Source organism: Ambystoma mexicanum, chromosome 7q (assembly GCF_040938575.1).
Source record: "Ambystoma mexicanum isolate Mex_15411 chromosome 7q, UKY_AmexF1_1, whole genome shotgun sequence".
Classification (NCBI taxonomy): Eukaryota; Metazoa; Chordata; class Amphibia; order Caudata; family Ambystomatidae; genus Ambystoma; species Ambystoma mexicanum.
Window position 1 is genome coordinate 624,304,391 of NC_090941.1, and position 18,397 is coordinate 624,322,787.

General features: G+C 45.5%; 1 protein-coding gene across 11 annotated transcripts in view; it reads right to left on the reverse strand.

The window, feature by feature from the left end:
* Positions 1–7,086: 7,086 nt before the first annotated feature.
* The window catches only part of PDS5B (PDS5 cohesin associated factor B), a 2,333,811-nt gene continuing 2,322,500 nt past the window's right edge, over positions 7,087–18,397 (reverse strand). For all 11 annotated transcript variants that reach the window (XM_069639007.1, XM_069639003.1, XM_069639002.1 and 8 more), the window contains one exon: positions 7,087–8,115. In XM_069639007.1, the coding sequence (XP_069495108.1) occupies positions 8,080–8,115 (36 nt within the window). In that variant the 3' untranslated portion in view covers positions 7,087–8,079. The remainder of the gene's footprint in view (positions 8,116–18,397) is intronic.

An 18,397-nucleotide genomic window follows, 5' to 3' on the forward strand; every position in this document is an offset into this window, starting at 1 on the left:
TCAAGAGCCGCACATGTAGGTTTGAGCGATTCTTGGTTCGGGTGAAACACCCCACCTTCCGATTGGGTTGGGTGATCCAGGAGCCGAGGCAACGGGAGAGGTGGGCAGATCCAGAAGGTACGAGTACCAGGTCCTCCTCGTCCAGTACGGGGCGATCAGGAACATGGATGCTCGAAACCTCTTGAGCCTTCTGAAAACACAAGGAATGATGGGAATCGGAGGGAGGGCGTAGTGAAGAGGGAAGGTCAAATCCACCAGAAATACGTCCCATAGCGCACCATTCACTGGGAATTTCATCAAGCAGAACTGGCTGTACTTCCTGTTGGACTTCGTGGCAAACCGGTCCACAGATGGGGTACGCCAGTGTGAGAAGACCTGTTGTAGGACTTCCTGGCACACTTACCACTGGTGTGAGACCATGCTCTGCCTGCTCAGAGCATCCGCCAAACTGTTCTCTGTCCCCGCCAGATGAACTGCAGAGACCGAGATCTGGTTCTCCAATAGCCAGAACCACAGCTGCATTGCCTCTCTGCAGAGGCGGAGGGAGTGCACACTACCTTGCTTGTTCAGGTAGTGCATGGCCACCATATTGTCCATTATAATCAGGACATGCTTCCCCTCCAGAGACAGGGCGAACGCTCTCAGGGCTAACCTGATGGTTCGCAATTCCAGCCTGTTGATATGCCAGCTAGCTTCCATCGCTGACCAAAGGCTGCTTACCTGTAAGTCCCCGGCAGTGAGCACCCCAACCATTCAGAGACACATCCCTAATCACCCAGGCCTGCAGCCACAGAGGCCCGGAGGGCTCCCCTGCCCTGAGGTTGCTGCTGTCGTCCCACAAAACCAAGGTCGTCGACCACTGCCCTGGATACCTTGAGGGAGTCTGAGAGGGCTCCAAGATACTGGGACCACAGGGCTCATTGGAGCCTTTGAAGAGATCTCATGCACGCACTGGCCTCTGGCACTAGAAAGATACAGGAGACCACGAGGCCTAAAAGGTGGAGGAAGGAGGCTGCTGTTAAGGCAGCGCGGTTCCAGAACTGATTCACCATCTGCACAATGCTGTTGACTTTCTTCTCGAGGGGAAAGGCTTTCCCCACAACTCAAAACGTGGCTCTTCAGCAGCTAAAGCGATACAGATGTACTACATACTCAGACTAATACAATGGGAATTGCCCACATTCATACCTCTTAGTTCATAATGCTTACAGGTGCCCAAAGGTCCAATTAAATCAGAATCCTCAACAGAGTTGAGTGCTGAAACAAAGCATACGTACCACGCTATACACAGAATCATAACCTATCCATTCCCGAGCAGCACTTCACTACAGCCCTCCAATGCCTCTACCGTCATCATTTTAACACTGGGACCACCCCTACAACGAACACACCCCAGAGCATGTTTCCCCCACGTTAAAGCAGAATAAAACGTGTGCACAGGTAATGGGTGTTTCTGACCTGTACTCACCAACACAACAGCGCTTCCACTCCAACACCTTACCCACTATCCAATCAATAAGATCGCCTTGACCCCCTTCCTTTACAAAGCCAAGTGTAGCAAAGCATTACTGGCAGAAGGGCACTATACAGACCACTTTACCTTACCTTAAACTGGCACCACTATAGTGACCACAGATGCCGTCTTGCTACTCGGACCCTAGCATCTTCAAGAAAACAGAAACCGAGAATCCTTCATTCTGGACTCTTAGGCTTATGGAGAAATGTAATATATAGAGCGGAATCACACATCACCCTGAGGACCTTTCGTGCAGAATCCTCCAATATGGGCTGCAGGAGCCAGTTGTTGAGGGTAAGGAAAAGAGTACCTGCACCCTGTGAAGTTGGGCCTCAACAGAGGCAGGCGGAATCTGCTCCATTGGAGCAATCCGCACTGTTGTCGGCTTCCAGGGTAATGGCTACCATGGCATCGATGATACTGGTTCTCAACGGTTGCAATCCTAGAAAAATATCTTGCGATGTGATTGCCCCTTGCTTCTAGTAATGATACCAGTACTCCTGAATCTCAAAATGTATGCCAAGAACAACCTGATAAATCCACTATCACTCTCTGCAAAACCTGCCTCACGACTAGCTGACGCATGCATTGTGCAGGATGACCATTTATCAAAACAACAAACTGATCTAGTCACAATCGTTAATACAAATTTGGCATCACTGCAAATTGAACATCCTGATCAGGATGCATGTATAGTGACACATGAGCATCATTCTGACTCTCCTACTACCTTATTAATCCCATCGGATACCAGCTTAAGCGCCGACTATATCCCAGACACTACCTACCATGATAACTCCTTTACCATCTCCCTCTTAAACACTCGCTCAGTTTGCCTACATGATACGGAGATTGCTGACTACATCTTTACACATAAGCCAGACATGTTTGCAGTTACTGAAACATGGCTGCAGGAAATTGCCCAGATATCTGCCGATAATGCAACACCTGAAGGGTTGACCGTATTGGAAAAAGAGGAGGCGGAGTGGCACTCATTGTCAACACACCTGGAGGGATATGAAAACTTGATTATTAAAATGAAAGTTAACCATAATGTTTCCCTGACTATACTCTATTATAGACCTCTGCAGATATTACAACTGTTCGAGGAACAATACCACACCCTCCTAAATAAGGCCATAAAAGCCAACTCCCCCGAAATTGTGTTGGGTGATTTTAATTTACCGGCAAATGACCCTGCAGACGCTAAGGCTTTATCCCTGCTGTCAAAACCATTGGTTTCTTCCAACTAGTAAAAACCCAAACTCACCAAAGCGGTCACACCCTTGACTGGATCCTAGCCTGAAACTTGTCTAATCATGTTCACATTCAGACATGCCCCTAGTCTGATCACTCTAGTCAACATCAAGACTCTGCTACCCACAGCTCCCCTCAAACTCATCAGCAATCCACAGATTGAGGTAAACTCAAAAACGTTTCACCTACTGAATTCACTGCTCTTCTTACGAAAAATCTTGACCCTAAAGAAACATTTGTTAACTCCTCCGATTTGGTAAGCCATCTCTCTTAAGCCATTGGGACCACCATGGATACCTTGGCCCCTGAAAGAACAAAGAAAGATAAAACTGAAACAATCCTGGTTTACTGACATCATTGACTCAAGAAGAATGAAAAGAACACTGGAACGTGAATGGAGGAAAAATCCAGGTCCTCTTACTTTAGGGAAATACAAAAATGCCACTGTGGCCTATAAGAAAACCATCCTTGAGGCTAAAGCAAAAAGACTTTGACCTTCGTATTGTCAAAGCAAAATTGTTCCCTAATGAATTATTTAAAATCCTTAAGGAATTTGAGAACCACACTTCCCCATTCCCACCGATGGTCAAACACTCCACTTGGTGACAGACAATTCAAGATGCATTTCTGGCATCTTGAAGTCACTTCAAGTCACCAACTGAATATTGCTAAGCAATTGAGCCGACTACCTGCTAATAAAAAACAGACCGCCCCTAAAATCCATACTCTTGGTGGCCCCATTCCATCAGTCCCCAAATTTGCATTTCAACACTGCACAGAGGGAGAAATCCATGATATTGTGAGTCTCAAATCGACTACATGCACAGGGGACCCCTGTCCTACTAACATCCTGAAGGACTCTATGGATGTTATCACTCCATGGATTACTAGACTGATTAATATGTCCTTCAGTGAAGGCGTTGTACCTGCCTCTTAAAAGGACGCCTGGATAACCCCTCTACTCAAAAAGAACACATTAGATCCATCCATAACTAAAAACGATCGCCCTATAACCAGTGTGCCATACTTGTTGAAAATGCTCTATAGAGTTGCTAACTTACTACTGTGATGCTGGAAATGTATCGGAGGGACAGGGCCTCAGTATCCTTGTCCTTTATTGCTTATCGTGTGTTCTGTCTTGTTTTCTGCGCAGGAGTTTGTGTGGGACTCCTGTCGGTGCGGCTCTTCCTGTATTTCATTTGGTGAACAGACCCTTGGGATACCCTTATGGCCCCCATGGGTGGGAGTACGACACTGTACTCCTCGTGTATGTTTTTGGACACCTGTGTGTGGCCCACAGAGCAGGGTACGGGCTGGTGGCAGCTGTTAAGGCAATATACGGTCTTGCTAAGAGTTATCATGTATCCCATTTCAGGAAAAAGTTACAATGGCTTCCAGTTAAACAAAGGATCAGACACAAGATACCCTCCCTGACCCATAAATGGCAAAATTCGGTAGCTCTTCTATTTGGAAAGCAGCATCTCTCACACTCAGCCCATTAGAGCTCTGCACTCAAACAATACCAAATTAACATACCAACTTTGTTTTTGCCTAAAAATGTTCGGAGGCACAAGTTTCGAAATCTGCGCTCCTCAAGAGTGGAATGCACTTTGCTCCGCCTGCAAATCCGGCTGCACTACCACTGCCTATCACCTTTATTTATTTCACTTATTTATTTTTATTCTCTCCTATGCTCCGCACATTCCAATTTCTCCACCCTTCCATAATCTTTTTCCCTTTCCCCTTCCCCATGCACTTGCGCATTCTCAATGTCACAGAGCCTAGTAAGATCGTTATTTTTGCTCTCCCATGTTCACCTCCCTTCGCCTGGTCGTGCTCTGAAACACCTGTGTACGAGCGCAGTATAAATAAAATATATCAATCATCATCCTCCCCTACCAGCCTTCAAGAAATCCATCAAAACATTTCTTTTTAATTCAGCAGATTAGGATTTCAGTCTAAAATCTCCTGTCTGATCCAACCCTGCTGACCTTTTCCTTCTTCCCTTTGTCTGTCCTTATGAGTGCTCTGAGGCCTATGGGCGTGGAGCACGTTAAATAAAAAATAAGTAAACACCAAAGAGAAGATGGTGCACAGCACCGAGTCTTAAGCAAACAGCTCTTCCTTTGCACTGCCCGGAAAAGTGTTTAGGCATGCAGGTACAGGAGCTGAGATTCCTATAGCTGTCCTTCGAGGGAGCAGCAGCGACAGGGGGATTGGCAGAAGCTAGAGCTTGCATGGTAGAGTTAAGGGCCACTCACATGTCCATAGTAGTGGTAGATCTAGGGAAAAGTGGGTTAGTATAATGTTCCATAATCAAAAAAACACAGAGTCCTCCGAACATGATCTGTGTCTTGATCTATGGTGCGGCTTCCTCAAGGAAGAAGAATGGATTCAAAAAGACTAACTTCTGGAGGGATGGTATCTTTTTTTTCTTCTTTCGCTTCTCACACTCTTCAGTCCCGGAGAAAATTCTATAACCAGGCTCCCTGACCTCTAATACGTAGGACCCTCCAGAGCAGATTTCTCTGGGGCAGATGTTTCACTAGTAGTCAAAAACAGCTGTGTCACATGGTTACTCACTGCTTCAGCTGCATCATTCAGAATCGTCACTCCTTAATATGGTGGTGTTGCCGACCCAAGAATGACAATGTGCAGTGGCACTCATTACAAGGCTTAAAGGCCAATTGTGAAGGCAGCATAACGAAAAACATCAAATGCGACTGTTAGAAAAAAGATGGTCCTGTGTTGGTGGAGAAAAAAATTGAACTGAGCAAAATGGAGTCGGCGACTCCAGGTATATGTCATCACCTACGGTGCAAATGGGTGTCAAGGAACCATGATGCAGCTGCCATTTGCGTTGCATATTGCCACTTGGTAGCGGTTTTGGTTATAATTTGTCTCTCTGTGTGAGAGAGGATATGGCCAGACGTTGTGGTGCCCTTGCTCAGTGTACGATAGGGAACCAAGCTGCACCTCACTGATGAAACTCAACGAGGCCGAAACATATCTGGGGTTGCTTGCGCTTCCATGCAAAGGGGACCTGGCCTAGCAGTTCGGGCTGGACTACTCCCATTGGTGCCAGTACCCAACTGATTTGCATAAAACTGGACCCCTTTCGCAATGGCGCAGATGGGCTAAAAAACAGTTGTGTGGAAGGTTACCCAGAGATTTGCCAGTGGTTCAGATTTATTCAAAACCTTCCATCCACCACTTTTTTGGTTATAGCTGTTGAAATGGTTTCTGATCCAGGTCTTCTGAAGAGCATTTCAAGGAAGAGAAATCTGCGAGATGAACGCATCCATTCAAAATTCTGCTTTACATTTTTAACAAAGAACCATGATAGAGACACATTGTACTTTCGCATTTGTTTCCATAACCTGAAGAGAAAAATGATTGAGGCTTTGAAGGTGAAATGTTTGCGTCATATTTATATAGCTACGTTTCTAAATAGGCAAAAAACAATTGGTAACGCCGATTTAACATTGATCAAGTGTTCCCTCTGCCTTACAAAGGGAAATGCTCAGGTTACCTACCTTCTTTGCTCACAAATGGCAAGCTCTGCTATGTGTACAGTACAAAAACAGTACAGTACAAAAACATGCCTTCTGTTATTCTTCTTTGAACATGCTAGAACAGGGTTTGAAATTAGGACTGGATAAGAAGGAGCTAAAAGCAGCTCCTGGGTATCCAGCATTAACCAGTGAGCAGGAAAAAGGAGCTAGTGCATATCATTCAATAAACCTAACTGCCACATACAATGCAAATGTATAATTTTGCACATAATGTATGACCCCTTATTCTTTAAATGTCGTAGATGTGTCCTAATGTTTATTTTTATATTGTCCCAAATGCACAGAAGTAAACTCAGATACGTGTATTTCTTTGTCATCTGTTGGCCTGGCAGACAAAAGTAGCTCCTGGTAGCTGATGGTCTCAAGATAACCAGGCCCTTCTAGGCCACATGCAGGAGCTAAATAGATCCCAGCGCCCCTCAATTTCGAACCCTGCTGGAAGTAAGTGAAACTTATTTGTTCACAAAGACAAAATTCAAGTGGCATTTAGCCAATCCAATGAACAGACAAAATAACAAAATGCCTAGAGGCTGACAGGTTTTAAAAGTAAAAAGTGTTCCACTAGTTTGTAATTGTTCCCTACATGTTTAAGATTTGTGTCTAGTCAGGTTTATTTGCCATGGGAAACTATTGTTTAACAATGAATATTGATTCCACTTTTTAGCATGCAAGTAAAAACAAAACATTTTACAGAATGCATTTGGAAGCACAACTTATCATTAAATACAGAACACGTGGTTCCCAATAACAGCTTTATAAAGAAGACACTGCATCAATAAAAAAATATTTCTGATGAAAGTTTACACAATGATAACAATACTCATGAATAGATTTCAAAATAATGAAATTTGCATTTATGGAAACATAATATTCAGGATGTGATGCAATCATATTAACATACCATAACATTTTAAAACGTCATTCTTTTATGTATATTGATACAGTAAATAAGAAAAACAAGGTTGGGAAAAATAAAATACCAATACATTATTATTTAATAGCACACGCATTCAAAAAGAAAATATCTTAAATATTTTTTCTTTGATTTGCAATGCCCCTTTAAGGAGCAAAACTCTGGCTGCAATACTGAGGTGTAAAATGACACAATTTGATGGGCTATTTCACAGTTTTACACTGTGGTTTACTGCAAAGTCCTGTTAAAGATATGTAGGTGTAGAACAGAGCAACACTGCATATTTGAAGTCAGTTGGGCGCCCTAATGTATAAACAAGATTAGACTTAGATGGGGACCATTTGACAATTCAACAAAGAGATGGCAGCAGAAAAAGACCATTTGTTCAACTGATTTTTTTCACAGTAAAATGTCGAGTACAAATGCATATGGACAGGTATTGCTCAATATGCAATCTAATAAGCATTGCTCCTCTCTTAGTTTCAATCCTTACAGTTCATTAACAGTGGTGTACTGTCAGTTTAAAGCTGCAAGATAAAAGCTATACAATCACTTTCGAAACATTAAAAAAGACTATTTACAGATGTATTTTGCTTATATGTCTATATAGCCAACAGATGGTACAAATCACGGAGTACCCACATATAATGAAAGTGTGTGGCTAAATCTTGTGAAATAGAGACTGCAAATGCAGAGGGAGTAAATGCAAAGTTCGTGTTTTTTTGTCTTCTGCCACTCCATCAACAGCACTAACAGCCTTAAGCTCTGCAACAGAATATTTCTTCTTAGCTTCCAAATAGCAAACCGATTCCAGCAACTCATCGACTTTCCCTTTTTGATTTCTTACGTCGGATCTGTGAAAAGTAAGTTAAGAGTCAAAAATGAATTGCTGTATACGCCTACAATTATTTCTTAACTACCCTGCAGACAACCCATCTCGAGCTTCTGCTTCTGAACAGATGGCTCGAGTCAGTGACATAGTTAGGCTTTCTGCTGTCCGAGGCCCAACCAAGTGTGCCTCCTCTTTTTTTCACACCATCTGTGCAGACCCACACCCCTTCTCCAGGCTCCACCCTTCTTACCTTAAAGACCTAGAAGCACAAATATAGAATTTGAGGGAGGAAAAGGCATTCAATCCCACACGAGCTCTTAGGCTTTTCTCGTGATTGAACTGAGTAAGCATATACTTTATTCTTTCCTAATCACACCAATGATTCAATTTATATTGTGTATTCCTAATGATCTTGGCAATGCATTCCATTTGCATGAAACCAACCTTTGTGCACAAACACAGCCTTAAATGACAGTCATCCACACCAGAATTGTAGGCAGAGTGTGGAGTATTGTGGATTTACTGCTGCTCTGGACTGCGTTGGACAGCTTTGTGCTAAAGAGAGTCTGTCCTTGCTCTCTATCCTTTTCTTCACCTTTAAAAACTTCATTACGGACGTGGCGCACCGCAGAGTGTTTGCAGAGTGTTCGCAGGAGGTGGTGCGACTGCGACTGGCTGCAAGCGGCAGCCGTGAAATTTGGCAGTGGAGAAAGAACAACAGGGGTCTCAACGCACCATGAGTCAAGTACGTCAAAACCTCAAACAAACAGCTGCAGGCTTAGTATGTAATGCCATGAGCAAGGACATGGCAGGTGCAAAGCTACTAAAACCCCATTTGCAAGTCTGTCCCCCGCTTCGGAAGGATAGTGAATTTACCAATTACTCTAGTACGTGCACGGATGCGAACAATGGAGAGCACCACGAGTCCTTGCCTTTCTGTCCCTCGCCAGTATTTGAAAGGGAGTCCGAAACTGAAACCTCATCAAAAATTGGGATGGAGGACCCTTTCGTTACCTTGGAGGAGAGAGCTGATTCGAACCCGAGTGAGAAATTGACAGTGACATCGCAGCTTGTCCCTAACTTAAGCACCCAAGCCCTCAGGAATAAAGGTCAACTTGGAGAAAGGTTAAACGGAACACCATATGGGGAAAACAAAATTTGGGAGGACGAGCAACCCTTGCCTAAATCGATTGTCAGAACTGCCAAAAACAGAAGTTATTCGAGCTCGGATCTGGGTACTCTTAAAAAGCACTGCCGGACGAAAACCACCACTAGCCGGTATCGCTACCGGCGAGGAACCCTTTAAACGAAAACAGAAAGGATACCTATAGGATGCCAACGATGCCTTCATTACAGAGATATGTGCTCACTATATTTGAATTTACGGATGAAGACATCCTAAATAGCACACCCCTGTTAAATGCCAACACTGAACCTGAACTTGAACCTACGGAAATGAGTGCTTCCCTGCCTGTGGAAAGCCCTTCAGCAAAATCTAATAGTAGTATTGTGGAGCCACAGGTTGTGCCAGTTGAGTCAGAGATCAAAGAACCAGCCCCAGTGTGGGTGGACTTGACGCTACCATCGGGGGTTGTATGGAATGGAGCTGATAGAGGCATATGAGAGCGGCTTTGGCCACAACAAAAACACAGAGCCAGTTATGCAGAATTTTGCTTGGCCAGTGAAAAGCCACATTGTAAGTGAGAACATTCAGGAAGAATACCTACCTGGTTAGAGTGAGAAATCTGCCCAAGTAAACAAGAACTTGACACACTCAGTCATGGGTGGCAGGAGCTGATTTACAAATAAAAGAGAGTGGCCCCAAAATCCGACTGAAAATCTGATTCGGGCTACCCACCTTACAAAAAACATTGCCTCCCTGACTCTAAGAGTGAGTAGATGTCACAAGACTGACCAGGATATAAGCCGGGAAGGGCGGTGGTGTAGCCCCCCCCCCCCCAAAAGGCTCAAATCAAATACCAGCAAAAAAACTAAGGCTGGGAAATATTAACTCTTTAGAACCCCATAAGAGAGGTATACAAGAATCCAGTGAACGAAACAAGCGAGAAACAACTGCAAATGTGAAGGAAGTGTAGCGTGGGATGCACTGGGTTGGAAGGTACCCCATAGGGAACCCAAGCCCTTAGAAGAGGAGCCTATTGAACACTGATTTACAGTCAGAGGAAAGCAGTCAATCAACCGTCAAGGTGCTGGTACAATAAGATACAAGAACAAAGACAACCAGTTGAAGAGAAAAATGATCAACCAGAGTGGGCTAAAAATGTGCAAACCTCAATACTCTCAGCAGTTACAATAACCTTGGCGCCATACTTAAAACTGTAAGACAATTTGAGCGAATATTATAAAGATCAATCAACTCCGATTGCCCTGATGAATTCCGAATTTATCTTTGTGGAATCTTTTATAGAGTCTATTAGAGAGAAAAAGGGAAGAGAAAAAGAAATGGAGGGCGTGGTTCTTAAATCCCCGATTGGTCTTCTGCAAGATGCAAAAACGGACAAGCTCATTTTTCTGGAGGGTATCCGTGAAATCGCCTTTTGGTCAACTCTCCAAAAAGATACAAAAAGGAACTTAACTGCTTCTATAAAAGAGAAGGAGAATCTAGCTGAGAAATATAATCAAAATTCCAAGGTGGACACACTATCTGTAAATGAAGGCATATGAGATCATAACGACATTGAAATTGACCCGCAAATTGAAAAGCAGCAAGAATGCAATCCTTCCACTAGTTATCTCTTGGAGAACCCCTCGCAACAGAAGCCTGCCCTAATCATGGCTGTGGTCCACAGCAACGCGGACGGATCTTCATCACTGGAAACATCTAAGCTTGAGAAACAAAGACCGCCTGATGAAAAGAAAAAGGGAAAGAATAACCCTTTCCCTATCTTCGAGTCAGGGAAAAGAGGTGGCCGAAGGAAATCTCACTGGAGCAGGCAAACTACCCATGAAATCAAAAAATGCCAAGAAGCCACTGCAAGGTAAACCCTGTGGCTCTAGAAGCTTCCTGAGAAAATTGACTATCCCTGATGAAACAATGAGCAAAGATCCGGTCAAAGGAGCAATCCTGAAAATAGGGTGGGAAACAATAAATCGCTGGAAAAGAAATACCTTGCCTCCAAAAGGAGCTCAAATGGAAACAGAGAGGATAAAGAGGAAGATAATATGGCCGAGTTATTGGATGTATCCGTCTATTAAGACGAGGACCCTCATACCTTGGAGGATCAAGATAGATCTGTGTTGGTTAGTTGTCCGGAGGATTTGGAGGCAGCAGCCTCTCCCCCGTCAATGGCCTCTGTAAACTCCTTGCCATTTCTGATCCTGGCTGGAAAAAGGGAGAAGTCGAGAGTGTGTGCTGTTGGCGGTTCAGACTCTACCACAACCATCTTAAATGCATGAGCTATTTAAACAATCAAAGGATGATAGACTACCATTCAAGCAGGTGTCGCAAAGACAGAAAGATCACTCCTGGAACAAAGGTCCATGAAAAACTCAAGCTATTGCGAGCAACCCAAAGAAGAAGTGGCTTGGGACCAGAACCGGTCAATCACACTAGAAAGAATTTTGAGATCGGAGGACGGTCTAATTTTTTTTTTTTTTACTTCTGTTTATTCTTTTTACAAGAATCAAAATACATACAGTATCAATATCAGGAAAAAGCTAGAACCGGATAGCTCAAAACACGAAGAGAGTCGATTGTCAAGATGTCTAGTGGCATAAGGGGGTTATGAGGCACCCCTTTTCTTTTACATGGAGGTATACACATTATACAAAATTCTGGTACCTTTCCACTAGAGATGTCGAAACTATCCTACTATGGGGAAAAGCAAACAAACATAATTTTACACAAACTCTGAACCCCCTCCCCTGGGCCAACCTGGCTCATACCACCCCCCACCCTCAGACTAACGGTGTATGATCTATGATGTAAAATCACAAAGGAATGGGCAAGGAATGTACACAGTGTTAGTTTTGGTTTTTAAGCTCACAATTCCAACTGCCAGACTATTGGGGCCACTCTGTAGGCGTGCCTGTTTTTAGCCCCAGTGGTTTTGGGCATTTAGTGCAGTGCAGGGGGGTGTCGGCTAACTATGGTCTACCCCCTATCCCAATATGAGTGGATCTAACAATTCACAAAGCCTAACTTCCCGTGGATTTCCGCCGGGGTTGAAGCGTTTCAAGGCGGCCCGTTCCATTATTCAGATCTTGGTTAATAGATTTGTCCATTGTGATACCCTAGGGTGGGCAGGTAGCCTCCAGTGTAGGACCAGCAGTTTGCGGGCAGTAAAAATGATACCCATGACCCTGCAGACAAGGGTATCAGAATACCAGTACATGTGTCCGGCACCGGAGAGCATTGTATCGGGAGATAGGGGCAGCTCTGATTCTGGATAGTCTGATATGACGCACTTATGTATTTGCTGCCAGTATTCCGCTAGCTTAGGGCAGGACCACATTATGTGTCCCAGGGTGCCCATATCCACACATCCATGCAGCAGCTGGGGGAGGCCATCAAACCCATCCTATGTAGCCTGGCCGGGGTGTAGTGAATGCGCTGGATTAATTTGAATTGAATCTCCCCATTTCTGATATTAACGGACGTCCCTGGGATGGCCGAGAAAAAGTCATAGATATCCCCCGTGTCTAAGGTGAGGCCGAGATCTGTAGACCAGGCCGTCGTCAATGCGTTGTTCCTATCTACATTGTTTGGAATGCTTATATTGTAGAAGGTGTGGATTCAGGGGAATTCGCCTTGTTGATGCTCCAATTCCACCTTGCACAGGGAGGGGGGGATTGGCAGGAAATGTCAGTGGTGAGTTGTAGTATTATAGCACAGACCATCATATATTGCAGCCAGTGTGTGGTGGTGAGTCCTAAGAGTAGGCGTCCAGTTTGAAAGGGTACAATTTGCAGGCCTTCACACAGGTCCATGATCTTTACTTGCGACCATAGCGTTTTCTGTCATCCAAGTGGGTGCCATTCTCATGTCGACTCCCTGTTGGGAGCGTAATTTGTGCCATTGTGTGATCGTTGGACCCAGAATCGGGTGGGGTTTGATGTGGCGTGGGAGGTCGATCGGGGGGATAGCTGGGGCTTCAATGGGGGACATCAGTGCCAACAGAGTTAGATCCATCTGTTTCCAGCTCGGGGAGTCTCATGTTCAACCATCTTTTTACCCAGCAGATCTGCGCGGCCAGATAGTAAGCTCTGCCACGATGGGAGGGCCAGGCCCCCAACAGCCTGGTTGCCTGTCAAAGTAATCTACCTCATGCATGCTTTTTTACCTCTCCATAAGACCCTGTATATGGCTTTGTCCAATTCTTTATAGAGCTTAGGGGTGGGACTGCAGGGGAGCATTGTTGCGAGGTATATGAGTTTGGGCATGGAATTCATTATAACCACATTTATCCTGCCTGTTGAGGACAAAGGTAATGTTTCCCACCTTTGCAGATCATTCCGAATGCGTTCTACTATATGAGGGTAGTTGAGCTCTTTTAATTTGCTTATACGCGTGCTGACATTGACCCCGAAATACGTAATATGTCGGATTGGAGACGAAAGGTGGCTACCCTTCCCGGGTCTCACGGGATATCTTGTCGCAGGCGGAGAATTTCCGGTTTTTCTCAGTTAACCCGGTATCCCGCCATTGGTCCATACTCCCGCAGTAGTTGGGCTCTTCCCGATGTAGAGCCGATATTGTATTGAATAGTGCATCTTTTTGGGCTTCAGTTGGCCTAGGGACTGGGATGGAGCTCAGGAATTGTTGCATTTTTCAGCGCGGGATTTGTTCTGTGGTTGCGTAAAGATCAGCGTAGTATTTAGCGAAGCGGGCATTGATGGCTCCATCACCCACTAGGGGGTTCCCGTTCCTATCCCGGAAGAAACAAAAGAAAGAAAGAAAGAGTGAGTGAGTGAGTGAGTGAGTGTCTCTGTTTATATTGGTGCTCCAGAACCCTGTCATGTCATGCGATTTTGGGGGAGGAGGGGTGTCTGCCATTGTCATCCAGAGCTGCACCAGGGCGTGGTCTGAGATAGTGGTGGGCAGTATGTCGCAGTCGCCAACTATGTGTACAGCGTTGTGCGGAATAAACCAGTAATCAATCCTGGAGTAGCTGAGGTGACTCTGGGAGTAGTATGTGTAATCCCTGAGGGAACCATGTATATGTCTCCATGCATCTTTCAAACCCAAGTACGCTAGCAGAGCATTTAGGGTGGACCGTTTCCTTGTTTTTATCTGGCCGGCTATACCTGTACCGAGGCGGTCTAATTTATGGTCTATGGTCACATTGCGATCTCCCCCCAAGAATGTCAGATTCCCCCGGAGGGGGGCACAGGCGATAAAGGTTTGGGTGAAGAAACATGGGTTGTCTGTTGTGGGGGCATAGATGTTGAGAAAGGTGACAAGGTGATGAATCCACCCCCAGATTGCAACATATCTACCCTCTTTACCTATGCTTGTGTCCTAGATTCGAAAAGAGACCTGCTTGTTAACCAAGGTGGATACCCCGCGTTGCCATGCTATGGGGCATGAGCCGCAACCCCTACCCAACCACGTTCAAGCTTCTTGGACTCAATGTCATCCAGGTGTGTCTCTTGTAGGTATACCACATCCCCCTGAAGATCTTGCATATGATTTAGGACCCGCCGTCTTTTTATAGGATGCCCCAACCCCTGCACATTAAGGGTCACTAGTGTGAGTATAGCCATCTATTAGCACAATAAGAGCATGGATTTGCGAGTTCAAGTTCCTTTTCCTTCCCCTACTTGCATTCGAATATGTGGATTCCACCTTGTAGACTCCTTCCCCACAGGACCCTTCAGAAACTAACAAAACCAGTAGCTGACAAAACAAGAGCACAGAATAAATAGGGGGTTACCATCCCCTGCTAACATTGGGAGGGAGCAGATCCTTCCCAATACATGGCATTATAGCACCTGTAGGACTCAGTGAGTATTGGCTGCTAGGGCCACACCCCCTTCCCATGCACACCATATCCCCCCTACAGAGGGCGTGTTCTCATGAAGGTCGGATAACCCGCATTGCTCTTGTAAAGTGCCGACCTGGATCCAGACCCATTGTGGGGAGTATCCAAAGGGAAGCACTGGATTCAGTAATTACAGCTGAATGAGCTCTGGGGTCAAAGTAGGGGCGATTGTAGTCTAAATCTGAGTCTAGGGGCAGCCAATGTGGCCAAGGAAGCTGGAGGCCCAGATGTAACTGCGCATCAGTGTCTCTCTCTGTAGATAGTCGCCGGTCTAATTGGGCATACAAGGATGCGCATCATTGGTGAGTACCTGACCATACGGCCTGGTCCCATCACTGGTGGTCCCTCCAGCGGGGTCCGCCCGCAAGTACCTATAGTTCTTCCTGATCCCTGATCAGCCGAAGGTGCTGTGGTAATTCTTGGGTTTCCTTCCTCGAGTGATCTGGGCCTCTGAAGCCCCTTCTAGCCCGTTGGCTTCTACCCAGTGCCCGAGAGAATCTCTGGTTCAGACCAGGTGGCGATGATGAAGTTCAAGTTTCGTGCGCCATCTCCTGAGGGAAGTCTGCTGTAACCAGGGTCGGTCCTTGCAGAAAACACCAGGCATCCTCCGGGTCCTCAAATGAGTGCCATTGATGGTCAAGCTGGATACACAAGACCGCCGGAAATTTTAGGTAGTGCCTGTTAGGCAGAATCCTGTGCAGTTCCCTTAGGGAGCACTACAGAAGATTAAGACTACAGGTGAGAGCAATAAATCCCGTTTGGTATCAGTCTGTACCACAGAAATTTAGTTGGTAGCTGTGGCTGAGCAGTCAGACTTATCTCAAGAGGGAGATGAGCAGTATTCAGGGTTTACACAATAGGCCTACAGTACTATGGCACAAGGAAACACTGACCAAAGCTTTGTATTAAAAAGTATATATATATTTATTTTAATTTGTAGACCAAGTGAACCAGAGTGAAAACTGAGCAAAACGGCAAAGTGAAAACCACACACAAGGGATACTCTAGCAATTTCTCACAAGGGAGGGAAAGCACAAGTTATTCAGAAATATCTTCTTACACACCCTAGCAACACATTCCATAAGTTTGTGAACCAATTTAAGCAAGACAGAGCATCAGCATAGAAAATACTTAAATGAAAACTGAGCAAAACGGCATTGCACAAGTTTTAAAAAGGGGAAGAAAAAGGTGGTTATAAGAAGTAGGTGCACCAACACAGTTCTAGTTGAGAAGCAATCTCAAGAAGGCAGATCTAACAAATTGAGCCAGAGTCAATAGGCCAGTGCCAGAGTCAGTGGTACAGGGCAAGGGCCCAGAAGCAAAATGTTCTTGTAGCTGCAGTCAAGTCTTTGGTTAACGATTTTGAAAAGGCGGATGCAGAGACGAAAAGACAATGTTAAAAAGAGAGGGGTGGCCAAACCAACAGGTAGGTAAAGGATTTAAAACACCTTTAGCACTACCACGGAGAAAGGGCGGCCTGGCGGAACAATGTACCTTGAAAATGAAGAAGTGCCTTCTGCGGTGGCGGTTGTTCCTGGTAGTTCCTGGAGTTCGGAGGATCCAGAAGAGGAAGAGAGGCTCTCGTCGTGGAGGAAGGTTCGAGTTACTGCACTACCCAAAGATGAAACCAGCCGCGGTGCTGCCAAAACGAAATTAAAAAGGTACGCTCCTTTAAATCGCAGTCCGGGTGGATGGCTGCCTGGCTATCCGGCCTCCAAGTGCAGGGCACTGGCGATTCGACCAAGGCCGGCCCGGGAAGGCGATTGGCAAACTGGTTGGCCCCACCAGCTCAAGGGAAGGCGGCTCTTTCAGATGAAGATCTCCTCTCGTCATGTGGAGAAAAGTGGTGAGACGCTGCAACAGGGCTTCACCAGTGGTTCAGTCGTTGCAGATGTCTTTGGCTTCTCTCCTCTTCGGTCCCTCGGTTCCAGTAGCGACGTCTTGCTCTTCCAGTCCTCAGGAACCTGCTTTTATGCAAAAGGAGCCCCATTCATACAGCCTAGCTGTCACTCACACAGTGGAGTGGTCACTTTGGCGGGAGACCCTCCAGCCTAACAGGATAGGGTGCGACATGGGTTGCTGAGGCAACCCTGTCCAGGGGTCCTACTCTCCCTCCCTCACAGTGGACCCACCCCAGACTCAGTGGCATCGAGAGGAGGGCTTCTTGGCAGAAGCCCGCCAAAAGGACGAACAAAGGATCCCTGACCTGGGTTAGGAGTTTAGAGAAAGACACAAGAAAGAAGTTATATTAAAGTTCTGGCAATTAAAACCCACCGGAGTAAAGTTAATATAAAAATAAACCGGCAGTATGTTAGAGGCGGTCAGAAAATGTGGTAGCCTCGAACAATGGGAAAATCCCATAGGGAAATATTCGCGGTTGAATATTTACAGTAGTAACCACTGCCACCAGCCAGAAACTTTACAGAGGGACTGTACGGTACTCTCTCGAAAATGAACATAGGGGAAAAATTATGAACCCCTTCCAGTACCTCCATAGTAAAATGGTTTGTACTGGTTTGTTCAGAAAGATTAACTAGTAAAGTCAATGGAGACTTTACATGGCCTGGGAGACAGTAATCAGTCCCAGGGTATGGAGTCGATGTTTGGGGGTCGCTACGACACCCCTTTGTGTTGCGGCACGGAGGGTGCTGTGTGACACCTGTGAATAAAGATGGTTCCTATGGAGGTGAGAAGCAACCCCATAGACATTAAACAAAAAATAGCCTAGAACACACATAGCAAAAAGGCCTTGAGAGTGGGAAAAAGTCTCACTCTTGGCAGGAGAAAAAAACAAACCCTTCAAATCCAGCAAAGCTGCTGGGGGTCTCTAAAGGTAAGGGAAATTAGCCATAGAATGAGAATTCTCCCTAACAGTGCCTGAGGTCTTTGCCTTTAAGCGCTTCTAAAATAGGATTAAAGCCTTTCCGGCGGCGGGAGACCTCTGCCGAATAGTCATTGAATAGGCATATTGGTGCATCCCTGATCTTTATTTGGCCCACCGATCTGTAAGCCTTCAGGATGGCCATTTTGTGCTGAAAATTCAGCAGGCGGAGCGTTATTACTCTTGGTCCTTCCCCCGGAGCTGGTTTAGGAATTGGGGCCCGATGGATTCAATGATGTAATCTCGAGGGTTGTCCATTTGGAGCACGTCTTGTAGGAAATTATACATGAAGGACTCAAAGTCCAAACCTTCTGCATTCTCCAGCAGGCCGACCATTCTTAGATCATTGCGCCGGATCTATTTTCTTGGTCCTCCAGTTTGGCGCACAGGCGCTGCACCTCCCGAATGACTCAATTCAG